General features: G+C 41.4%; 1 protein-coding gene across 6 annotated transcripts in view; it reads right to left on the bottom strand.

The window, feature by feature from the left end:
• ccdc142 (coiled-coil domain containing 142) overlaps positions 1-26,694 on the bottom strand; it is a 107,728-nt gene that overhangs the window by 29,825 nt on the left and 51,209 nt on the right. For all 6 annotated transcript variants that reach the window (XM_030061554.1, XM_030061553.1, XM_030061556.1 and 3 more), the window contains exon 11: positions 26,262-26,428. In XM_030061554.1, coding sequence (XP_029917414.1) covers positions 26,262-26,428 — 167 coding nt within the window. The remainder of the gene's footprint in view (positions 1-26,261; positions 26,429-26,694) is intronic.

The raw sequence follows: 26,694 nt of genomic DNA, 5'->3' as shown, positions 1-26,694 counted from the left end.
AAATTTACGAAAATACGAGAATTGAACATCCTAGTTACTTTGTTTTCATTTATACGATAATGATTTATGATAACATTATGTCCAAGGCCAGATGCCCTACCAACACTAGGTTGTACTTTTTTTTTTTTTTTAATTATTATTATTATTTCACTGATTCTTGAGAATTTGGATAAATCACGTCCCACTAAGAAAAATGCTATTTCTGCTGGAAATTTACAACATTTTAATGAATAAAAAGAATCAAGGGCATAATCAGGGGGTCCTTTGCACATTTGTAAGGTTCTTTTATAGGTTTATTTTTAATTTGTATTAATTTAATGATTATATGTTGGCCCATGGCCTACAAAACCAGTTGTCCTCGGACAGCAGATAATCATTTCAACTTGATTAAAACAACAAAAAGTAATAATTTCATTGAATAATATCTTTACCACATGAAAGAGTACATCATAATATGTATTAAAAACTACAAACGATGGGTTTTGAACAATATTTACTATTATTTTAGGCTTGCTTAAAATGTGTCCCAGATATTCGTCACCACCGTCAGATATATATTTAAAAAATAATAATAAAAAAAACTACAAGGTCAATTACATTCCTGAGGAGCCCTTTTCAAACCTTCAGCTCTACTGCATGCTTCAAGACCGGTCAGGCTCCTGGAAGTTTCCTTTTTTTTTTTTTTTAATCTTTTTATTAATTTGTGTACAAATAGAAAAATAAGCTTATCGTCAACCATAAACAGTTTGTACATTTCCCACTCCCCTACACCCATCTTAACCCCACATCACCCCATCTCCATGCTGTAGTGTGAACCACTACAAAACCCCTCCCACCCATCAGACCTTCACCCAATACAATAATACAATACAAACAATACAAACAAACATATGAATACTAACTGACAATAATAACAAGACATGAAATAAAAAGTAAATAAGGGAAAAGGGAGAAAGAAAAAAAGGGGGGGGGGGGGGGGCAAAAAAAAAAGAGGGGCGGGGGAGGTTGGGAGTTAGCTTTTGCTCACAGTGTCATCTGGCAGGACAGATAGTGTGTCTATATAATCTAGAAAGAGACCCCACGTCTCACCAAAAGTTTTTAGGGATCCTTTTAAAGAGAATCTGATTTTCTCCAATTTAAGACAATGCAAGATCTCCGCAATCCATTTACTATGGCTAGGAGGGGAAACATGTTTCCACTTGAGGAGAATGAGGCGTCTGGCCAACAATGTAGTGAAGGCTATGACCCTCTGCATGGCTACAGGAAGGTCATCATTCCCTGGCACTCCAAAGATAGCTGTCAGTGGGTCAGGATCTATAGGGATGTGAAATGTATTTTGAAAGGTGTTAAATATTTCTATCCAAAAATCAGTTAACCTAGGACAAGCCCACAGCATATGAATAAGGTTGGCAGGTGACTGTTTACATCTGTAGCAGGCGTCACTTATGTTTGGAAATATTTTGGCCAACCTAGCATTTGTGTAATGAGCTCTATGGAGGATCTTGCATTGCAGAACACGCCTTGCACATATGGAAGACGAATGAACCAACTTTAAAATGCTTTTCCATTTGTTATCAGACAATCTTGTACCCAAGTCATCCTCCCATACTCTTTTAAGGTTTGCAGACACGTCAGGATTTAGAGAGTAAATTAAATTATAAATAACTGAGATGTCTTTGATCAGGATCAACACCCAGGAGGATGTCAATTTTGGATTCAGGAGGACGGTTGGGGAAATGGGGAAACTGCTTTTGCACAAAACGCCTAATCTGAAAAAATCGAAAAAGATGACTGTTAGGTAGATTAAATTTCAGTGATAGTTCAGTGAAGGATGAAAAAATCTCGTTGCTGTACAAATCACTGATACAGGTAATACCTCTATCAAACCAAGTGCGAAAAGTAGGGTCGAGGCGAGCTGGTTCAAATAAATGATTGTCATGAATGGGTGCTAATATGGAAGACCTGTGTAGACCATAATGTTTACGAAATTGAATCCATATTTTAATGGAGTGGGAGACAACAGGATTCTCACCAAAGTTACTTGCAGCCAGAGGCAACTGAGAACATAACAAAGAGCGTAGTGATAAACAGGAAGACAGCAGCTCCATACGAGCCCAGATTGGGCATGTTCCGGCCACCCCATCTTTGATCCAGCAGAGCAATTTCTGGAAAGTACATGCCCAGTAATAGTGAATAAAGCTAGGCAAAGCTAGACCGCTCAAGTCCTTTGGAAGCTGGAGAACCACTCTTCTGATGCGGGCTGGTTTGCTACCCCACAAAAATGAAGATATTATTTTGTCTAGCTTGGAGAAGAAGTTTTTCCTTATAAACACTGGGATGTGTTGAAAGAGATATAAGAATTTTGGTAGGACCACCATCTTGATCAAACTAACCCGACCTGCAAGAGACAGCGGCAGGGAAGACCACCTGTTTAGATCATTCTTACATTTATCAAAAAGGGGGCAAAATTTTCACAGAAAATATTATGAAATGACTTAGTAATGAAGATCCCCAGATAACGGAATCCTGTATGTGTTTGTTTAAATGGGAAGAGTGAGTTTGGAATCTCTTCAGCAGCTGGATTAATGGGGAGAAGCTCACTCTTTTGAAAATTCAGCTTGTATCCTGAGAGTTTACCAAATTGTTCCAGAATCTTTAGAATTACAGGGATGGAGGATATCGGTTCTGACACATATAAAAGAAGGTCATCAGCATATAAGGCCAATTTATGGGTCTCCCCTAAACGAGTGATGCCCTTAAAGTTCTCTTCATTGCGGAGCCAGATGGCTAAAGCGTCCAAAGACACCACAACTTAGGGAGAATCAGTACTTGTAGAGTAAAGAACGTTCAGTAACCTGCTTGTGTTGTAAAAAGAGTGCCTCCCTAACATAAAACCTGTTTGATCTGTGGAGATAAGACCTGGTAGTACTTGCTGGAGGCGTATAGCCAATACTTTAGCTAGGATTTTGTAGTCCACATTCAAAAGTGAAATAGGCCTATAGCTGCCACAATTCAAGGGATCTTTGTTCTTTTTCAGTAATAAAGTAATGGTTGCCTCCGACAGGGTGGGGGGTAAACCTCCATTAGAAAAAGCCTCATTAAACACTTTCTGTAAGACTGTGGACACCAAGACAGAAAACTGTTTATAAAATTCAACAGTATATCCGTCAGGACCTGGAGACTTGCCACATTGTAGCAATTTAATTGCATCCTGTATTTCTGGGTCAGAGGTTATTTCGCCTGTTGGAGATTTAAGTCTAGGAATCAATCTAGAGGCCGCAACAGAGCAGACTTGATGGGCTAAAAGTTTGCCCGCCTTGTCACCCATCTCAAAAAAATGCTGTTTGGACTTAAGTTGTTGGATCTCAACTTTACTAGTCAGTAGTAAGTCAAATTCTGTCTGGAGTTGCAGGCGTTTTTTATAAAGACTGGGGTCTGGAGCTGCTGCGTACAGGCCATCCACCCTCAAGAGTCCCTCTGATAACTCGGCTGCCTTGGCTTTCTCAGCTTTCCTCACAGCTGAGAGATACGAGATAATCTGCCCACGCAGGTACGCTTTGAAAGCCTCCCAAAGGGTGCCCTTTGAGATATCAGGGGTATCATTAACTTCAAAAAAGAAAGAAATTTGTGTTGAAAGAAACTGTTTAAATGCTTCGTCGGCCAGCAGACCAGAGCTGAACCGCCACTGTCTATACGGTTTACCATACTGGCCAAAATCTACATCAACAGAAGTAGGGGCATGGTCGGAGATGACTATGCTATGGTAACTGCAGGAAGCAACCTTTGACAGTAGTCTGTTATCCAGAAGGAAAAAATCGATATGCGAATACGTATGGTGAACATGGGAGAAAAAGGAGAAAGATTTGGCGGATGGAAACTTAAACCTCCAGGGGTCAGACAGACCCAAACGGCTCATGTAGGTATTTAAGGCCTTTGCAGAGTTTGAAAGTGTAAAAGGTTTTGTGGAGGATCTATCTAGGTTTGCATTTTGGATCAGGTTAAAGTCGCCTCCTACAATCACGCAGCGATTGTCAATGTCAAGGAGAGCTGAAAAAAATGTGGAGATGAATCTTTCATCATCCCAGGTGGGTGCATAAACAGAAGCTAGGACAACAGGAACATTTCTCAGGGTACCTGAGACAGCCACATAACGCCCATTAGGGTCAGCGATTGAATGCTGTGGTTCAAACGAGGCATCCCTATGAATCAGAATTGCAGCACCTCTGGTTCTCTCACTGAAATTTGAGTGATACAGGTGGTCCCTAGTGAGAGGGGGTGGTCACTGGGAGCTCAGCAAAGAGTGACTCAAAGGAAGTAAGTGCCAATTACAGAATGTATGCCGTCCCTATATAACACAAAATTACCGGGGGGAAAAAAGAGAGAGAAGGCATCTTGCTAAATGAGTAAGCTTTTAGACTCGGCTAGAGCTCCCAGTGATCACATAAACCTAAGTACGAAGTCTTATTACTTCTCATATTGGCACGGCTAAAGCTGGGAGGGGGGGGGGGGGTTGAGTGCAGAAGCTGAGACAGAACTGTCCAGCAAATTATCAAAGACAGAAAGAAATGATGATGATGATCTTCGAGAATCCAGCAGGGTTAGCCTGAGTTGTTTATATTATACTGCTTGCCCTCAAAAATTCTAACATTGGTACCATCAAAAAACTTAAATGCACCGAGAGCTTCTCACTGTAGTCCAGATGGTACAACACGCATACTGATAGTGGAACAAGAATTACAAATAAGAAATGAAAAGAATAAAATAAAAACCACCAACAACAACAATAATATATTAAGGGAAAAAAAAACTGGCTTCATATACCGATCAATATACTAACGTCCTTTCAGGAATATCCCATCAGTCCCATAATAATGTTAGTACAGTCCTGCATTATCATCCCGGAGTGTTGTTAATAAGGCCTAGCTGCACCGAGCACCGCCCGGCGGGGCCAAATAAGTTCCGCGGCGTTAGTCTAGCATTAGCTGAGACTTATGCAATACTGTCCGGTATCAAAAGTGGAACGTCATAACGATGAACATATCAAAAAACCCAGTGGGGCTTACCTCAACTGCCATATAAACCGGCGACAATAAACAAGATCACTGACTTAGCTGTCCAACAAACTTGGTGTTGATTTAGCGTGCTGGCTGAGTTAGCATACGAATGGCTGCGGTAACATCAGTTTCCCAGCTCGTCTTGTTGCGCTGCATGCTGACGATGGGGTACCATGAAGTCGCAGGCCTCTTGGACGGAGGACAGCCTCTTCTTGGAACCATCCCGGGACGTGACGATTAGCCTGGCAGGGTACAGGAGAGTCGGCATGAAGCCCAGTTTGTAGAGCTCCGCCATGACGTCCTTATATTTGGCCCGTTGCTCTAACACCTCAGGAGTGTAATCTTCATATATTTGTATGTTCTGTCCGCGGTATTGAAGCTTTCCTCTCCGCTTGCGGGCTTCGCGGATCACCAATTCTTTAGTTTGGAATCGGTGGAAGCGAATCACGACCGACCTTGGCTTTTGTCCCGGCGCTGGCTTTGCGGTGAGGGCCCGATGGGCTCAGTCTAATTCCGGGGGAGACTGCAGTATTTCACGGCCCAATACCTCGACCAGTAAATCGGAGAAGAACGTCGTAGGACGCGGCCCTTCAAGTGACTCTGGTAGGCCGATGATGCGAATATTGTTCCGGCGGCTTCTCCCCGCTAGGTCTGCAACTTTAGCCTTTAGCTTGGCGTTGTCCTCTGTTAAAGCCACACACGTTGTCTCCAAGGCATGTATACGCTGGTCCGTCATCTCGGCGTTAGCTTCCAGGGATTCTAGCTTCTCTCCCTGGTCTGACACGGTGGCTTGAATATTGTCTAACTTGGTGTCAAGAGTCGAGAAAGCGGCTTTGAATTCGGCCGACAGAGCTGCTCTGTGGTCTTCGAGCATGGTGGCTATGGCGGACATGTTCGAAGTGTTAGCCACTGCCTCGTCTTTCTTGGCGTCGTCCTTTTTTGCTGCGCTCCTTGTCGGCATGCCAGTTGGCAACATGTCTCGTTCTCAAACAAAGTTTTACAAGGTTTACAGTCCAGTTTGTGCACTTTTTAAATAGAAACAGTAGGCAAATAGTCAAATGTTACAAAAAAAGTTGTGGGAGTGTGGAGCGAACCATCTACTCCATCCTCGCGTTCCACCGGAAGTCCACACACCGGAAGTTTTCTATTTTCTCTTAAATCTCTTCATATTTTTGGACACTGCTACTGTCACAAGCATAAATTGTCAACACCGTCACTTCTGTATAAAAAATATTAAATTAGATTATGGAATAAATGTATACTTTTTAAGAAGAGGTCTGATGCAGGTAGCAACAGGGCGAAAACAAGCTGGCTAATGTGAACAACTCATGCTTATTATGTGAAAGAGTAAGTTTTTGTCACCACCGTCAGGTGGTGACGGTGATGACTGAAGTCTGAAAAATGCTTGTAACAGTGCTCAGGATTGTTATTTTTTGTACCAAATAGTTAAATAAAGTTGTTAAGCAAGAAGCCATTGACTTGAGTGGTATAAATTTTGGAAATGTATGTTGGTATGAGGCCACTGTCACCACCGTCAGATTAGTGTCACCACCGTCAGAGGCAGTTATATTTGTATTAAATGAATATGCTTACAATATGTTTCTTTGGTGCTGTTGAGTTATTAAAGTAATAGTCTCTTTAATACAAAAATCTATTTTTCAAATAATAATAATAATAATAAAAAAACCATTACGGTGACGGTGTTGACAAAAACAAAGTAGCCTAATAACTGGAAAAACCTATTTTATGAAAAAAATGCAAAATGAGGAGGTTGCACTGGTACAATGCTGAACAGCCAAGACCTTGGCCTATAATGATATACCTTCAGATTTTATAATTTAACTCACTTTTTTTTTTTTCAAAATTAAAACCTGTTTTATCCAAATTCCCAAGAATCAGTCATTTATTTCATTATTTATTTTATATGTATTTTTTTTTTTTTATTTATTTTTCTTTTCCTTTCTCTTCATTCTTTTTTCTTTTTAATATGAGGAATGTCCTAGCTATTTGGTTCTTATTCATTCATTCATTTATTTATTTCTTTATTTTTTTTTCTCTTTCAATATTTATCTATTAGGGCTATATGCCTCAGAAGAGTTTTTGTTTTTTGTTTTGCTCTTGTTGTGTTTCTCTTCCCTTTATCATCTAGGTAGTCTTTCCCCAGCTGCAGTTCTTGCAGCTATATCATTTCCATTACAGAATGGGCTGATCTGATGGAGATTGTAGCCACCTTTCACAGAGTCAGGTGTCTCTAATATTTTTGCATTTTTGCTTCCACAATTTTTCCTCGGGGCAATGTGGAATAGGTTTTTTATTTTTATTTTTGTAACTTTTTTGTACTTGTATGGGAATACATTAGGGTTTTACGGCACCCAGGGTAGGGGGGGATACTTTTCTTCTTACTTAATCAATACTATAGTTACCTGGCTAAAACTTAGTCTTTTTTTCATTATTGAATGGCGATATCTATCAGTTTTTCACCCTTTTGCTCTCTTTAATATAATACTCCCATGGTATCTTTAACATTATCCAGCTGGAATACAAGGGGATTAAACAATCCTATTAAACAACGTTTAATAGGATTGTTTAATCCCCGTTGCATGTCTAGATTACCGTTGCATGTCTAGATTACCTTCACAGGAAAAACACTGATGTAGCTTTTGTTCAGGAATCCCATCTTAAGGCAGCAGATGCGCAACGTTTCGCTAACAGATTCTATTATGTGGGAGCCTCAGTTTCTTATGTTTCTAAGACCCAGGGCACCCTTATTGTTTTAAAGCGCTCTTTATAAATATTTTGGAGGAATTTGGTAGTTCTGATGGACGAATATCACTAATTAAAACTATAATTCTGGACCGTAAACTAGCTTTTCTCTCCGTCTATGCTCCTAACAAATTTGAGGAAGACTTTTTTCTCTATTTATCCAATTTACTTTCAGAACTGCAGGATTATGCTCTGATCATTGGAGGGGATATGAATGCAGTTTTGAATTCTACCGTAGATTGCTCCAATCCACGGGACCAAACCCCCCATTCTCAAACTCTTGTCTCAACTTCTCTGTCTCATATTGTTTCTGAATATAATTTAATTGATGTATTCAGAGCTGTGAATCCTACAGCTAGGCAATACAGTTTTTTTCCAGTAGACATAGATCATATTCACGTATTGATTATATCTTCATTTCCCCAGGTCTCTTTGAAATACATAGTGCAACAATGCTTCCTTGTCCATTATCTGACCATGCTGTCATAGTGGTCAATCTGTCTTTATTACCTGTCTGTCTTTATCTGCCTTCCAAAGCATCGCGTTGGCGTTTCAATACCTCTCTTTTAAAAAATGATGACTACTGTAAATACCTCAGATGTGAACTAGATAATTTTGTGTCTGAGAATGTTGGTACTGTGGAGGACCCCAGGATGTTCTGGTACGCTTTGAAGGGTTGCATTAGGAACATCACTATCTCTTTTGCCTCTAATCTCAATAGGTCAAGGAACTAATTGGAACTAAAGCTGACTGAATTAGAAAACCTACAACTAACCACCTTTTGTGAGATTAGGAAGCAAAATATGCAGGTAATTCGTATAGAGCTAGAATCTCTGCTTAGACGTAGAGCTGGATTTCTCATGCATAAAACCAGGATAAATTACTACTTTAACGGCCCTAGGCCCAGCCATCTTTTGGCTCGAAAACTGAGACACGATGCCAATATCTCTTCTATTTCAGCAATTAAGCCTAATCACTCCTCAAATACCATCACCAATCCTAAAGAAATCAATAGAGAATTTCATGTCCATTTTTCAAACTTGTACTCCTCTGAAGTCTGCCTAGACAAAGATAGATGCAAAGCTTTTTTACAAAATTTAGAACTCCCATCCCTAAACCAGGAAGAATCTGACAAACTGCAGGCGCCTATCTCTCTTGAGGAACTCTATAATGCCACGCGCTCAATGAAAAAAGGTAAATCCCCGGGCTGGGATGGCATCCCTTCAGAATTTTATCTAGTTTTTTGGGATTGCATCAGTCATTTTATGTTACAGATGATCTTGACCTCTATCAATAAGGGATTCTTTGATAGGGATGCCAGCCTAGCTATTTTGACTGTCCTCTTAAAACCAAATAAATATCCTACCCTGTGTAACAGCTATAGACCTCTTTCTATCTTGAATGCAGAAATCAAAATTTATGCTAAGGTATTAGCCTCTAGATTAGAAATACGTATGACTAAGTTAGTTCACCTTGATCAGACAGGCTTTGTCAAGACACGTCAAGCAAGAGATAATATACATAGACTATTACATATTATTCATTTTTCTCAAGATATTCCCTCATCTTGTGCTATTTTCTCACTGGATGCAAAACAGGTTTTGGACCGACTGGAATGGGAGTATTTATGGCTGGCTTTAGAGAAATTTAGGCTAGTCTAGGCTCTAAATTTATAAATATGGTAAAGGTCTTATATGCAAACCCAACTGCTATGGTCATCACTGGTAGTATTCTTTCACCTTCCTTGAACATCACAAGAGGATCCAGACAGGGATGCATTCTTTCTCCTTTATTATTTACACTTTCACTAGAACCTCTCGCTCAAATGATAAGACAGCACCCCTTAATTTATCCAATTTCTTTTCATAATACATCACATCATATTTCATTATTTGCGGATGATATATTATTATATTTAAATAATACCTCAGTTTCTATTCCTCATGTTTTGGAAACTTTTAAAGAATTCAGTCTCCTATCAGGTTACGAAATTAATTGGTCCAAATCGTCACTTCTCCCTCTCAATTCAAGGTTCGTATCCTCAAATATCCCACCACATATTCCTATTGTGAAATCATTTAAATACTTAGGAATAGATATCTTTCCTTCCTTGCATCTCATCTAAAAACTTTCAGGGTATTTTGAACAGATTGGAAGTGGATATCAAAAAGTGGACTTTACTTCCACTTTCCACTCAGGCTCGTATCTCAGTAGTAAAAATGGACATCTTACCCAGATTAAACTTTTTCTGTAATATTCCTCTTCCTCCTCCCCAAGGTTACTGGGACAAGATCCACAGTTTAGTTTCAAAATTCATGTGGAATAACAAGCGTCTGCGCATTAAACTATTAACTTTATAACGTGGCAGACAGAAAGGTGGCCTAGCAGTGCCCAATTTTAGATATTATTTCTTGTCATTTATTCTTCGCCCTCTATCAACCTGGCTGGATCCCAGCGTATCTGTTTCATGGCGTGCTATAGAGGAAAACCTGGCCTTTCCTCACCGTCTACAAGACCTGCCTTATTGCAATTTTCCTCTCAGACATGCTAAATCTAAACTAGGTCCGATAATGTCTTTTCTATTAGCAACCTGGCACACTGTAGAGAAAATAACCCACTCCCAGTTAAAATGGCATAAACACACTCCCATTTTCCACAACTTTGCTCTTCTGACTGAAGGTTCTCCCTTTTCATATCCTCACTGGGGAAACAAAGGCATCCACATTTTTTCAGACATATGTAATGAGGAAGGGCTTAGATCATTCACGGATCTACAGGCTTCCTTTGATCTACCTGGTTTCTCTTTTTTTTTTATATCTGCGTCTCAGATCTTCCATGCGTGCTTATGGAGTACCCTGGGGTCATCCTTTACCCACCCATGCCTTACACACGCTGCTGAATGTTGGAGTTCATACTGGGGGTTTAGTGTCGAAAATATACAGTCAGTTATTAAATTCTGCATGTGGCCCTTTATCTGTCCATCAGGTGTGGGAGAGAGAGCTGGTCCATCTTGATGGCGAAATTGACTGGGTCACAGTTTGGAACAACCTAGATCGCACATCGAAAAATCCTAACCATAAACTCATTTATTTTAACTTTATACACAGACTTTATCTCACTCCAAGAAAATGTCATCTTATTAAACTCTCTCCCTCTCCTTTATGCCTTCTTTGCAATTTTAAACAAGTTGGCTCCTTTATTCACATGTACTGGGAATGCCCAGAAGTGGTCTCCTTTTGGGATAAAGTGTCTTCCACTCTATCAAATTTACTTAATGGGCACATCCCCTGTTGTCCCAAACTGTTGATCCTGAATGATACAACATCATTAGACCTGCCATCTGCTAAAATTAGTATTTTATTTGCTGGTCTTACAGCAGCTAAAAAGGAGCTAGCTCTAAGATGGAAACCACCCCATTCTCTCTCCTGTACCCACTGGCTATTATCTTTCTTAATAATAATAATAATACATTTTATTTATAAGCGCCTTTCTTGACACTCAAGGACATTTTACAATAATAAAAACAAGTACAATAAAACAACAGATAAAAGGCATACACGGTAAAAAGAAATGGAGAAATGGAACAAAGTAGTTATAGTTACAGAGAATAGGCTATCTTAAACAGGTGTGTTTTGAGTCTGGATTTGAACACTGGAAGAGAGCCAGTGTTTCGGATTTCTGGCGGAAGTGAGTTCCAGAGTTGGGGAGCAGAGCGGCTGAAAGCTCTGCTCCCCATAGTGCTGAGACGGGAGGTGGGTACAAAGAGGTGGAGGGATGAGGAAGATCTGAAGCAGCGAGAGGGGGTGTTAATATGGAGGAGATCAGACAGATAGGGGGGGGCGAGGTTGTGGATGGCCTTAAAAGTATACAGAAGGATTTTAAAGTTGATTCTGAATTTGACCGGGAGCCAGTGAAGCTGTTGAAGGACGGGAGTGATGTGGTGAAAGGAGGGGGTTCTGGAAATGATACGGGCTGCAGAGTTCTGGACCAGTTGAAGCTTATGGAGGGATTTGTGAGGGGCACCAAAAAGGAGTGAGTTACAATAGTCAATACGGGAGGTGACGAGGCTGTGAACCAGGATGGCAGTGGAGTGGGGGGTGAGAGATGGGCGGAGACGATTAATGTTACGTAAGTGAAAAAAGGCAGAGCGGGTTATGGTCTTGATGTGAGAGTGGAAAGACAGTGAGCTGTCGAGGATGACACCCAGACTCTTAACCTGAGGGGAGGGGGACACTGTGGAGCTGTCAATGGTGAGGGAAAAACTGTTAACTTTGGATAAGGTGGATTTGGTACCGACTAAGAGAAGTTCTGTTTTATCACTGTTGAGTTTGAGGAAGTTAGAGGAGAACCAAGATTTAATTTCTGAGAGACAGCGGGTGAGGGAGGAGGGTGGGAGAGAGGAGTCGGGTTTACTGGATAGGTAGAGCTGGGTGTCATCTGCGAAGCAGTGAAAATGGATACCAAATTTGCGGAAAATATTACCGAGTGGGAGGAGGTAGATAATGAAAAGGAGAGGCCCCAGGACAGAGCCCTGGGGCACAACTGAAGTGACGGGGGAGGGCTGTGAAGTGAAGGATTTAAGTTGGATGAACTGAGTGCGGCCTGTGAGGTAAGAGTGAAACCAGAGCAGGGGGGTGTGAGTGATGCCTATGGAGGAGAGTCTATTGAGGAGGATGGCGTGAGAAATAGTGTCAAATGCTGCACTCAGATCAAGGAGGATGAGGATGGAGAGAAAACCGGAGTCGGCTGCCATGAGGAGGTCATTGGTGATTTTTATGAGGGCTGTTTCAGTGCTGTGGTGGGGACGGACACCGGACTGGAATTGTTCATAGAGACTGTTTTGGGTGAGGTGGGAGTGAAGTTGAGAGGCAACAATTTTCTCAAGAATTTTGGAAATGAATGGGAGGTGAGAAATGGGGCGGAGGTTATTGTAATCACTCGGGTCTGAACCAGGTTTTTTTAGGATTGGAGTGACAGCTGCAGATTTAAAAGGAGCAGGAACAATTCCAGTGGACAGTGAAGAGTGGATAATGGCTGAAATGAAAGGGAGCAAAGAGGGAAGACAGGATTTGACCAGGACTGTGGGGAGGGGATCTAATTGACAGGAAGAGGGCTTGGACTTACTGATTAGGTCAGAGATAATTGAGGAATGAGGGAGTTCAAAGGTGGAAAGGGCTTGACAGAACGGGGGGAAATCAGAAGAGGGGAGGGGAGAAGAAGTGGAGCCCAGGTGCTGGTGGATTTTATTGACTTTGTCGTTGAAAAATAGAAGAAGAGAGTTGCAGGTGTCTGAGGAGTACAAGTGGGTGGGGAGGGAGTCAGGGGGTTGAATGATGCGGTTAAATACAGAAAAGAGAGTCTTGGTATTGCCAGCATTAGAGCATTTAAGTCCAGAGTAGTATTGCGATTTAGCTTGAGAGATGGAGTCCTTATAGAGAGATAATTGAGCTATGTAGATGTCTGTATGGATGGTGAGACCAGTTTTCCTGTAGAGTCTTTCAAGCTGTCGATTTTTGGATTTCATGGAGCGGAGAGCAGGGGAGAACCAGGGGGCAGACCGAGTAAAGTAGACAGAGCGGGACTTGACAGGAGCGAGTGAATTGAGAATATTTGTGAGGCCATTATTGTACTGGATGACAAGCTCATCGGGAGTGGAAGAGGAGTCCGGAGTCAAGGTGGGAATGTAGGAAGAGAGGGAGTCCAGGTTAATGTCCTTAATGTTGCGGTATGAGATGACACGGGGTGGTTTGAATATGGAGAGCCAGAGGGTGACATTAAATGTGAGTAGGAAATGGTCTGTAATATGGAGTTCAACAGCAGTACAGTTGGAGGGGGTGAGACCAGAGCAGGAAATTAAGTCCAGTGTGTGACCTTTGATGTGTGTGGGGAAATCTGCAAACGGATGGAAACCAAAACTGTCAAGTAATGAAGAAAAGTCCATGGTAAGGGGAAGAGCAGGATTGTTCATGTGTATATTGAAATCCCCCAGCAGAATTACATTGGGTGAGAGAGTGGAGAGGTGGGTGAGGAGGGCAGAGAATTCATTTAAAAAGTCACAATGAGGCTTGGGGGGACGGTAGACTGTGGCAATGATAGTGGGAGTGGGACCAGATATTTGGCAGGCAAGGCATTCTAGTGAGGAGAGGGGAGGCACGGAAACTGGGAGAACCTTCCACTTCTCGCAGTAGAGTATTGCGAGACCCCCTCCGCGACCCGAGCCACGAGGTTTGCAAATGTAAACAAATCCCAGAGGAGTAGAGTCATTGAGAAGGGAAAAGTCACCAGGTACTTGCCAGGTCTCATTTAGGCAAAGAAAGTCAATTTTGCAATCATTGAAGAGATCCTGGATCAGATGTCCTTTACCTGTGAGGGAGCGGATGTTGAGCAAACCGAATTTGACATTGGTGTTATCAGGCTTGTGAGATGCAGAAGCAGGGGCACTCAGTTTTATGTGAGAAAGGTTGTTTTTATTTGCTGCTTTTAAAGTGACATAAGGGCGGAGGGATCTGACGGTTATGATTGTCTGAATAGGGAGGCCAGTGGCAGAGGGGTGTAATGACAGCAGGGGCCTGTAGGGGGAGTTGACGGCAGTTGTACACTGAGAGGGTGCAGAAGAAGAAGAGGAGGGAACCTGTGTGTGTGAGTGGGAGTGAGGAGTAAACAGTCAATCACGTGGGTATGATTGGATAGTGTACTGCAGGTTGGATTTTAACATGTGGATGCCAAGTTTGTTTGGATGGATACCGTCGGGCTTGAGGAGGTATTGACGATTCCAGAAGAGGTTGAAATTGTCTATGAAGCTTAAACTGAGTGCCTTGCAGGTAGACTGGAGCCAGGTGTGGAGCTGAAGGACTCTGCTGAACTTCCCCTGCCCACAACCGTAAGGAGAGAGCGGTCCACTGATGACGATGAATTTCCCGGAGCTGGTTAGAAGCTGCAAAAGTTTCCTGAAATCTGATTTGGTCACCTCGGATTGTCTAAGGGACGTGTCATTTATCCCGACATGAAGAATAATTCTGTGGATGGAGGAGGGCAATGTGTTGAGCAGATCTGGAAGTTTTTCCAGGATAACTGGGACTGTGGCTCCGGGGAAACAATGTGTTACGGCATTAACAAAATGGATGTGTCTGGCTGTTGAGTCCCCGATGATTAAAGTAGTTTGAGGAAAAAGTGGGCGAGGGGAAGCTGACTGTGGGCTCTCTGGGCTGGATGAGGTCGGGGGAGTGGTCGGTGGAGGAGACGGCGTCGCTGGAGAGGAACGGACAGATAGGCGGGGGTGGGCGTGCTGTGGTGCAGGTGTAAACAACGGTATGGAGCGGAAAGTCTTACGGAGAGTGGAGCGCTCAGGTATGGCTACAGGGTGCCTCAGGGATGACGGTGGGCCCTGGTGCCCCTGGGACGGCAGTGGGGAGGAGGGAGAAGAGCCCTGGGGGTCCCCATCAATGGGAAGGAAAGCGAGGGGTGCAAACTTATTCACCAGCTGAATGCTGCGATGAGGAGTGCGGGAGGGCGAGCCCCCGCTGCCGGAAGTAGGGACCCGGCCACAGGGCTTAGGGCCCGCTGGAGTGGAGCTGGCCAGGGCCCTCGGCCTGGCCCCCTGACGAATCCAAGTGCCATCAGAAGCAGTGTCAGATGGGGGGGTTAGCAGCAGCGGCAACAGGCACTGGAGGAGGAGGAATAGCTTCAGTGGCCTTGAGAGAAGCAACAGGACCGGAGACAGCTGCATCACGGGCAGCAACAGAGCCAGGAGCACAGAGGGAGTCAGTTTGTGGAGAGTTAAGGGTGATGGTGTCCATTAGCGCCTCGGCGTCACGGATTTGGTACAGAGTGGATATACATCCCTCCAGTTCTGTGATCTTCTCGGCGAGGCGGGAGCAGCTGGTACAGCCGGAGGGGGAGGTAAGAGGAGCCATGATGTATGGGTGTGTGGTACACGGAGGGGCTCCACAACGGAGCCCACATAGTCCATGGGCCAGAGACCAATATTTCACTATTCGGTACCACTCAAAGGGACGAAGGCTAGTTATATTTTTTAAATAGATACATGTCTTTAGATTATATTTTTGTATGATAGCCTTTCCAGGTGAGTAGCTAAATCTTGGTTATCAGCTCATGAAGTGAACCACCCCCTAAGGAAAATTGCATATTAAACGCAGGCGCATCACCTAGTTTACACTCATGGTTAGGTATTTTCTCAGTGTTCAATAATAGTGTGTTTGGTATCATTTTAAAGGGGACCCTCTAAGCTCTCATTTAAACCCAATTGTGAAGGTTTGTGACATATATGGAGGTCACTGTAGCTCCTCAAACCATCAAAAGCATGTATTTTTTCACAATTTACGCATAAATTATGTTCTTTCTTTCAGTCCTGTGGCATCTTGGAACCTCAGAGACATAAAACACAAGTACTTCAATACTCACCTGTTTGTAAGCTTTCAGAAAATGTATAACATACCCATATTATTTTATTGTGAGAATTCAATATTTAGGCTAAGGCGGCGGTGGCCATCTTAGGAACCTGACGAAAAGCTTGAATAAAGATGGAACCGGGACATTCCAGAATTGGAGGACATTTTCTGTCCCACCCATGAAAATTTAAATAATCCTTGCACAAAATACTACAACATGCACTTGTTTTGTAAATTATACTTTTCCTGAGACAAAATGTAAATATAGTTATAGAAAAGTGGTTTCAAAATATTATTCAAAATACCAAATAGGTCTCTATCACCCCCTACATGGCATTCTTCTCTTGTCCCACCTTCATGGTGACCAGGTTACATATGAAATATAATGGTTAAAAAAAGTTTTAAATCTACTTTTTTTTTGGCAAGATTTTGTTGATATGTGTCTCTTGAAATTGTTAAAACAATTTAGTGAATCATAAACTTATTTTAAACAATAATAATTATCAGGGCCGCCCTTGGCCAAATTGGGGCCCCAAGCGGCATTTTATTTGGAGTACTGTATGAGTCAGCTAAAAAAATAACTTCAGACTAGAATAAATAAATAAATATGAGTCTCAAATAGTCATCAATTAAAAAAATAATTTTAACAAAAGATATTTTCCTAAAAAAAAAAAAAAAAAAAAAAAAAAGTAACTTCAACCTGGTAAATATCTGAAAACAGGTCAGTGAACTAAACAAGCATGTGTTACAAATTAAATAAATTCAATTCAAATAGCCTTAAATTGATCTTCTTTATTGATGAATAGACTGATAGGCTATAAACTTAAGATAATATACGACCACCAACTGGTCAATTTACCACTCCTTTTTCACAGAGGTGAATGCATATGCAGGCAAATGACAGAGACTTACAGTAGTCTCTCTTCTATCTCATTATGAGGAGCAGCTGAGGTGCTTATGCGGCGCCACAAAGTTTTACATTTATTTACACAACATACCCACCTTCAAGTGAAGCACGAACTTCCTCTTGTTTTGATTTTTTTTCCTCTTAGTAGCTCCAGATTCAAAATGCCTGTTTGAAGCCATCTCTCTCCTCACCTGCAGCAGTGTTGGTGTATCTGACGACTGATTGGTCAGATGCAGATAGCTGTCAATCACTGCAGCAACGTGTGCAGTGGGGTGTCAGATTACTGGTCTCTTTTTCCTCTCCTCCTGGCTTGGGCTGACTTGGTTCCCTAGTCTCACGGGCATTGCCAAAATGAGGCCCCCCATGGATCGTGAGACCCTATGCAGCTGCATGTTCTGCGTGTAGGGAGGGGCGGCCCTGATAATTATGCACTTAAATTGTGTCCCACAACATGCGTGCAACCCTGTTACTGAAACCTATTTAGCCTGCAGAAGAAGAACAAAAACAGTGAGTCAGATGACTTTGCAGAAATGACATCATCAAGGCATTTGCTAACGCCATGGGTAGACCAAAGGTAAGTCCTCTCTTTTATTTTTCATATTTTTCCAATCTTTTCAGCCTTGATTAAGTGTGTCACTCTAACCAATGCAACCCTGTTACTCATATTCTCAGAAAAAACAAATACATTTTAAAGTTTTCCTTTTTTGTTTATATAAGTAAGTTTGTCCTCAACCAGCTAGCATAGCAGTTAGCATAGCTAGCATCTATTCCTGGCAAAAAGCTTGAACATTAGCACTGATTTGCAACACTGTTACTTGCAACCCTGTTACTGAAATTTCAGTAACAGGGTTGCACTGTAGTAACAGGGTTGCATATCCCTCAGTTCACTCAGAATGGACAGTCTGTTATATATTACTATATTTTCCAGAATAATTTGCCATTTTTTCCTCAAGCATGGTAAAAGGGCATTTCATCGAAAAACAAGACACTTTTACAAAATTGTTTGGGAGTTTTGGGATATCTGTGAGATTATGGGCAAAATAAATGAACATTGTCTTCTGGTGAAGTGCCCCTTTAAGTTTGCAACAACTACCTGGATGGGATTATTAACTCAAAATTCATGTGTTCAAATTATGTTCAGATAATTTTCAATAAGTTAATAGGCATGTTTAATTTTTTACATTGATTTCTACAGAGTTCTTGCACACTTAACTTGTTTACTTTGCATCGTGGGGTTGGATTTTTCATTCGTTGGAGCCACTTTTTGTAATTTTTTTGCCCACTGTTCAGTTTTCAATTTAATTCAATTCAATTTTATTTATTTATATAGCCCAGAATCACAAATTACAAATTTGTCTCAAAAGGTTTTACAGGAAAATACAACATCCTCTGTCCTTAGACCCTCACATCGGATGAGGAACAACTCCCGAAAAAACCCCTTTCACAGGGAGAAAAATAGGAGGAAACCTCAGGGGAGCAACAGAGGAGGGATCCCTCCCCAGGACGAACAGGTGTGCAATAGATGTTGTAGACACAGAAAACAAACAACAAAAGTTATATAATGGCAATTTGTCCTTTTCCTTCAAACATTTTCACTCTTGCCATTTTGACACAGGAGGAGCATTAGTGATCTTTACGCAGACCCAAAAGACAGCAGGTCCAGACAATCTTCGTATCTTTTACTTGTTTTATTGAAGAAACAAAATTCTGACATACCAGCTCTTGTCCATCCTCCCTGCCTCAGGTCTGGTGAAAACTTGTGTGCCCTCCACCTTCCTGTGCCAACCCCTTCCTGTTACCTATGCCCAACATATATCCTGTCTCTAATCACTGCCACCATGTGTTAGAAATAATAGTGAGCGCTAAGTCTAAAGATAAAACACAATAAAAAACAATAATATGCCAACACTAAATTAAACTGCTCCTACAAGTTATATATGCATAATGTAAAGGAACTAAGGTAAAACACACATCAACCATTCACACACACTCACACAGAGACAAGGGTGAAACATTAGTTATCTGCAGAAAACAGATAGATAATTAGCTCAGAGAGAGCAATAATCTCATCGACAGGTGAGTGCTTGGGTTACTTCATCCTCAACTGATCCTGGAGTTATAATTGTTTATTGATGAATTGTAAGGTATTTATAAACTAATTAATAACCTAATTTATAAGCCATTTATAAACCTTTATAGAGGTAGACTTACTGTAAAATGGTACCAGGGCTAAGTGACAATATATTTATGTTAATATTTCTTTTAGGCAACATGATCTTGGGAGAAGAAGAAGGAGAGCTGCAAGAACAAAGTTAACCAGAAAGTTGGAGAAACTCCAGGATCAGCTGAGGAAAGCTGAACAGTGGGCAGAAAACTACAAAAAGTTGCTCCAACAAATGAAAAAGGCCCATCCAACTCCATGATCCAAAGTAAACACATCCTTAAGGAATACCCTGTTGCTCCATACAACAGTAGCTGAGAAGTGCGCACCAAATATACAAATTCAAAAAGAGAGCAGGACAGACAGGTAATTGCTGGAATAGTTACCAGCAAAATCTTAAAGAAGTACAGGCTGCAGAGAATGGCAGAGAAGGTTTTTGGATTCTCAAAGAGGAGGTGGACAAAACAGGAGCAGCAACATGCTTTCTCACGGGCCCTGAAGCTTAACCTCCCAGCAAACGAATGTGCAGTCTATATTGACTTCTCAGAGAACTACAGCTGCAAGTACAGCACTGAAGTTCAAGCTGTCCACTTTGATGCATCACACCAACAGGCCACTTTGCACACTGGGGTTTACTATGTGGGTGGAGCATCTGCCCCTACCTCCTTCTGCACTGTGTCAGCATCCAGACTCAAGGGACCACCTGCCATATGGCAACACCAACCTCTATCTATTGTACTCACTGTTCTGAGCCTGACTGTAAATATAAAACCCATCACCATTTACTAATGAGTTACTAACATTTAACTGGCAAAAGGAAGCCTTATTGTAAAGTGTAAAACACATCACAACTTACCAATGAATTAGGTACTAACACCACCAAACACATCACCATTTACAGTGCAGCAGTAATTTGATCTCGCCAAATAGTGAGCATGTATGAAAACTGTTACAACTTATAACTGTTTGTTGATGATTTATAAACTATTTACAACCTAATTAACACCCTGATTTATAAACCATTTACAACTCATTACAAGGGTAGTCTTATACTAAAGTGATATCACCTTTCTTTTCACTAATATATCCTTGTGATCTGTGTTTACACTAACTTGCATTCCTAAATAACCTAAACTTCTGTTCTGACCTTGAAGTCCCAGGATGAGAGTTGACTGAAGATTCAAGTGCCTTTTTCCTGGCCTTACTCCTCTTATGCACTTCTCTCCAGCTTTTTTGCTGGGCACGCTGCTCTCTCACTGAGATCTTTTTGCCTTTTCTTCTTCTCTGTTTCTATACCTTTCCTCCACTTCTCTCTCTCTTTTTTGAAGTACTGCTGTCTCCTCTGTTCATCAGCATCACGCCTGGCACAGTAGCACCTCTACTTAAAGGGGCACTTCACCAGAAGACAATGTTCATTTATTTTGCCCATAATCTCACAGATATCCCAAAACTCCCAAACAATTTTGTAAAAGTGTCTTGTTTTTCGATGAAATGCCCTTTTACCATGCTTGAGGAAAAAATGGCAAATTATTCTGGAAAATATAGTAATATATAACAGACTGTCCATTCTGAGTGAACTGAGGGATATGCAACCCTGTTACTACAGTGCAGCCCTGTTACTGAAATTTCAGTAACAGGGTTGCAAGTAACAGTGTTGCAAATCAGTGCTAATGTTCAAGCTTTTTGCCAGGAATAGATGCTAGCTATGCTAACTGCTATGCTAGCTGGTTGAGGACAAACTTACTTATACCCCTTTTCCACCAGGGCTGGTTCGGAGCCGGTGCCTGACTTTGCACCAGTTTTTTGGTTTTCCACGGCCCAAGCAGGGGCCAAACTGGTGCCAAACTGGTTCCAAACTGGTGCTAGGCAAGCACCGACTCCGAGCAGGGGCTAAACAGGAGCCAGAGAAAGAACCGATGACGCGACCCACCGCGTCATTGGTGGGCGGGGTTACAAAACAAAACAGGAACTGCGAACGCTATAAACATAAACAATAATCCCCGAGAAGCCGCGGGTTATACTGATTTTACAACGGCATGGAACGCGGCTCAGCAAATTACATTTAAGGATGAGAAGCACCCGTTTTATAACTAAACATAGCTGTCATTCGTTCCGATCACGAATCCGACAGGTAGCCGGCAATAATTGTGTTTTTCGCCTCTGTATTGAAATGTAGGCTTGTAAAGACACAAGCAGTATTTGCATCGCTAATAAATCCAGATCCTGCTCCACCCGGGGCCAGAAACTGTATCGGGAAAGCAGCGTTATATGCTTGACTGAGACGCGGCTCGCGAACATCATCCCCGACTCACTGATCAGTTTCACCGGCTTCAGGACAGGACGGGCGGACAGAGACAGAGACGCTGCAGCCGCTGTATTGTATGAGTGTGCAGTTTTATGTGTGTTGAAGTGATGAAACTGCCGTGACAATGTAATTTCCTGCAAAGGATTAATAAAGTATCATTCATTCATTCATTCATGATGGTTATTGTGATTCTGAGCGAGCGTCTCGCGCACCCGTCATCACGTTTTCCGAAGACGTCATGACGTGGCTCTGAATTGGCTCCACTTTGCTCTTGACCGGTGGAAAAACAAACCGGTTCTTCGTTGGCACCAGTTAAGCACCGGCTCTAGCACCAGCTCCGAACTAGCACCAGGTTTTTTCTGGTGGAAAAGGGGCATTATATAAATAAAAAAGGAAAACTTTAAAATGTATTTGTTTTTTCTGAGAATATGAGTAACAGGGTTGCATTGGTTAGAGTGACACACTTAATCAAGACTGAAAAGATTGGAAAAATATGAAAAATAAAAGAGAGGACTTACCTTTGGTCTACCCATGGCGTTAGCAAATGCCTTGATGATGTCATTTCTGCAAAGTCATCTGACTCACTGTTTTTGTTCTTCTTCTGCAGGCTAAATAGGTTTCAGTAACAGGGTTGCATGCATGTTGTGGGACACAATTTAAGTGCATAATTATTATTGTTTAAAATAAGTTTATAATTCACTAAATTGTTTTAACAATTTCAAGAGACACATATCAACAAAATCTTGCCAAAAAAAAGTAGATTTAAAACTTTTTTTTAACCATTATATTTCATATGTAACCTGGTCACCATGAAGGTGGGACAAGAGAAAAATGCCATGTAGGGGGTGATAGAGACCTATTTGGTATTTTGAATAATATTTTGAAACCACTTTTCTATAACTATATTTACATTTTGTCTCAGGAAAAGTATAATTTACAAAACAAGTGCATGTTGTAGTATTTTGTGCAAGGATTATTTAAATTTTCATGGGTGGGACAGAAAATGTCCTCCAATTCTGGAATGTCCCGGTTCCATCTTTATTCAAGCTTTTCGTCAGGTTCCTAAGATGGCCACCGCCGCCTTAGCCTAAATATTGAATTCTCACAATAAAATAATATGGGTATGTTATACATTTTCTGAAAGCTTACAAACAGGTGAGTATTGGAGTACTTGTGTTTTATGTCTCTGAGGTTCCAAGATGCCACGGGACTGAAAGAAAGAACATAATTTATGCGTAAATTGTGAAAAAATACATGCTTTTGATGGTTTGAGGAGCTACAGTGACCTCCATATATGTCACAAACCTTCACAATTGGGTTTAAATGAGAGCTTAGAGGGTCCCCTTTAAAATGATACCAAACACACTATTATTGAACACTGAGAAAATACCTAACCATGAGTGTAAACTAGGTGATATGCAAGGTTGGCAAAATTTGCCAGTGGAAAAAGTGAAAATTCACTTGAAATAAGTGAAAATTAGCTAGAAACAAGAAACAAATTTTGCCAATGAAACAAGCAAATTTTCACTTGTTTCAAGCAAATTTTCACTTGAAACAAGAGACAATTGTCTAAAAACAAGTTACTTCTGAGGTGATCATGTCTTATTTTAAGTGTAATGAGATATTTTGACTAGTGGTGTCAAATTATCGCGTTAATTGAGATTAATTAATTACAGTCATATTTAGCGCGTTATGTTTTTTAATCGAGTTAATCTAATTTTTAATCTCTAATTTTACTTTTTATAAAATCGGTTTGTAGGCGTTGGGCTTCCTGTGCTTAAGTTGTTGGGGGTGGAAAACAATGGTCAGTCACACCCTGAAGTGGACATTGATTGGCTGTCATTGTGTTTGTGCCGGCCTGTCACTGGCCCGGTGGCCTGCCCGTCTTTTTTTTTTTTTTTTTTTTTTTTTTTTTTTTTTTTTTAAACAGGTCGCCGGCCAGGCCAATCAGCTGTCGGTCCGGTCCGGCTGGCCTCACCAGTCTGATCTTTTTTTTTTTTTTTTTTTTTTTTTTTTAAGTCAGAGAGACAGACCAGGCCAATCAGAGGCCAGCAACCTGTGAAGAGGTCAAGACATGATTGGTTTGTTTTGATTAACACCCGCCCCAACAGTCCGAGTCCGTTGTAAACAGGCAGCGCATGTTGAGGAGGGGGTGTCGCGACTCGTGTGTGTGTCTGACTGTGGAGGAGAGGAGGCGGAAGAAAAGGTTGCGTGATCGAAGTTAATACATTACCGTATTCATTCGAATATAAGACGATATTTTTTCCATTGAAAATGCCCTGAAAAAACGCCCTCGTCTAATATTGGGGGTCTAAGCGAATACACATGTATTGTGCATATGTAAACCAGTAGGTAGGCTCGCCTGATGCCGCGATTACCGGCGAATGGCCGCATTGCGCAGTCATTTCAGCCGCGTATGAACAAAAATTGATATGGCAGTAGGCTATGTGTGCGCCGCTCACCTGTCAGATCCGGCAGACCAGACCCGGTGCCGCGGCCGGCTCGCCTGATGCCGACCGGTGGCTTTTTTATTCAAACATTTATTATTTTTTTTTCCAAAAAAGGGTCTTGAAAAAGAGGGGTCGTCCCCCCGACCCGCATCGGACTGATCTGCTACAATAATGTAATGAATTTAAAGGGAAATACTTCAAGTTCAGGGCTTTTCTCAGCAATTTTAGGTGAGATTAAAAAAGAGATTAATTAGATCAATTAATTACAGATCATAATTAATTAATCTCTCAATTTTTTTAATCTCTTGACACCACTAATTTTGACGAGTAATAAGACATTTTTGACTTGAAATAAGACAAATAATCTTGGTACGATTTTGAGTTTTTGCAGTGTTAGCTCTCCTTTAAAAGGAAAAAATAACTTTGCATAATAACTTTTTTGGAAAAATACAACTTGTGTACATATTTAGTATTCTTTTAGTCATAAATATTAATTATTTTAACATGAAACCAACCATTTCTGTAAAATAAGCATTTTCTTGAGGGGAAAATAAAGGAATTGATTGGCAGGCTTTTAAGCATACTTTTAAAATAACACATACGTTTTGGTAACAGGACTGAGAAAAATGCAGCCATCTTCTGCTTAAATTCCTTGTAAAAAATTCCAAAGTTTAATTTGGAAGAGTTACGACAGGCAAATGGCACCCATTCAGAGGAATGACCCATATAGTGGAAGGAAGGATCATTCACAAGTGTACAAACTAAAAGGGCACTGACAGCTTCTGTCTCCCAGTCAAAGGCATCAGAGGTTGCCACATGATTTCCAGCAGACCAGCACACCCTGACACCCCGCTCTGGTGTCAGGGTGTGCGTGTCTGCACGATCAAAGCAGATATATAAGGGATTTAAGTAACTATCAGTTCTCGCAAAATATAATCATTACAAATCGCTCATACTACAGAAATTGAAGAAGGTATAGAGATCCCTATCCCATACCCTGACCCCAAACACTAACCTTGAAGGACTGGACTGGGAGGTAACTCCGGTTAATCCGGGAGTTTATTTCTGTTTCCTTTTTCTCTTCTTTTAATTATTTATTTTTTTGTAACGAACTGGAACTGAACTGAACTGACCTCAGTTGAATTTATTTTGTTTTTGAAATTGGGAATGAGTTTTGAATGTTGTACAGAAAGAGACTGTGTGAGGATTTTGGGCTTGGTTGAAATTGCGGACAGGATTATTGTTTTTGTGGAATGGACTGGCCGTTGATTTCTTTGTTGTTGTTTTTTTTTGTGTTGCTGCCTTTTCAGTTGCTGATTCCTTGGTTGATTCCTTGCCTGTGATTTGCCGCAATACATTTGATTTGAACTGAAAATTCCTTGTGGTGTTATTGAGTGGTTTGGATTGGTTGGCTTTGGGTTATGTGCTTTTATGGGTTCAAGAAAGGGGTTTTATTTCTTTCCCTCATTTGTTGAACCTTATGTATGGTGGACTTACTGACAAAAACAAAAATACTGACTCACACCCTGATGAAGTATTGTTAGGCGCTGACCTAACTGGCACCCCAAGCACCGTCTTACCGTTACAACCTCCACCCACACACCTAACCCTAACCCTCACCCATCACTAAATCCTAACTCTAACCTTCACCCCCACCCTCATGCTAACATGAATTACTAACCCTAACCCCACACCCCCACTCTAACTCCTAACCTAACCCCTACCCTCAGCCTAACAATCAACCTAACAGTAATTCCAAACCCAAACCCCCACCCCCATCCTCAACATAACATTAACTCTTAACCCCCCACCATTCACCCTAAACTATAGACTTAACCAGCCCTATCCCTAAACACAGAGAACCCTACGGGGATTCAGTGTGAATACACGGGGGCACTGGGGGTTCCTAATAGTTTCACTTTAACTCAGAGCTGGTGTTGATGCATGTTATTCTTCAGGGTTGTGGCAGATAAGTCATGGACATGGGCCAGTGTTGTTCCTAACACCTAACCCAATAGGATATCAGTATGGGAGAGAAACACAAGGTGACATGCAGGAACACGCAGAAGATTTTTTTCAGGGGTGTCTTGATTAAAAAAGGTTTGAGAACCACTGAGTGAGAGAGAGAGAGAGAGAGAGAGAGAGAGAGAGAGAGAGAGAGAGAAAAGAGAGAGAGAGGCGTAGATGCGTAGATCTGACAGTTGGAAGCCCACCTTCAGGTCTCCCTGTGTTATCAGCAGGAACTTGTTGAGGCTCCATGAGGAAAGGAATTGGCAGGCTTTGGACATCACCCACACTGTTGATGACTGCACTGAGGCTAACGCAAGACTAACAGAACATCTCTGAAGAGTTTCCCAAGATGTGTAGGTGCTAACACAACCTGTGGAGAGAGACAGAGGCTGGGTTTATTGTTTGTTTATCATCAACTTCACAAAGTGAATACTATATTAGAAGCTTCTGGTGGGACCTCACATTATAACAGGGCTGGCAGGTTCATGCTACCAGCCCTAATAAAAAAATGACAACAACAACAATCTAGTCATCCTTGTCATCTTTATTCCTTCCATTCATTTATGTAACAGGCTGAGTGACTTGACAGACTGCAGTTTATGGCTGAAATGGAGGGAACATAAAGAAAGAACAACC

The sequence above is a fragment of the Myripristis murdjan genome, chromosome 10 (genome assembly GCF_902150065.1).
Source record: "Myripristis murdjan chromosome 10, fMyrMur1.1, whole genome shotgun sequence".
NCBI classification, from domain to species: domain Eukaryota; kingdom Metazoa; phylum Chordata; class Actinopteri; order Holocentriformes; family Holocentridae; genus Myripristis; species Myripristis murdjan.
This window is presented reverse-complemented; position numbering and strand designations above follow the sequence as displayed.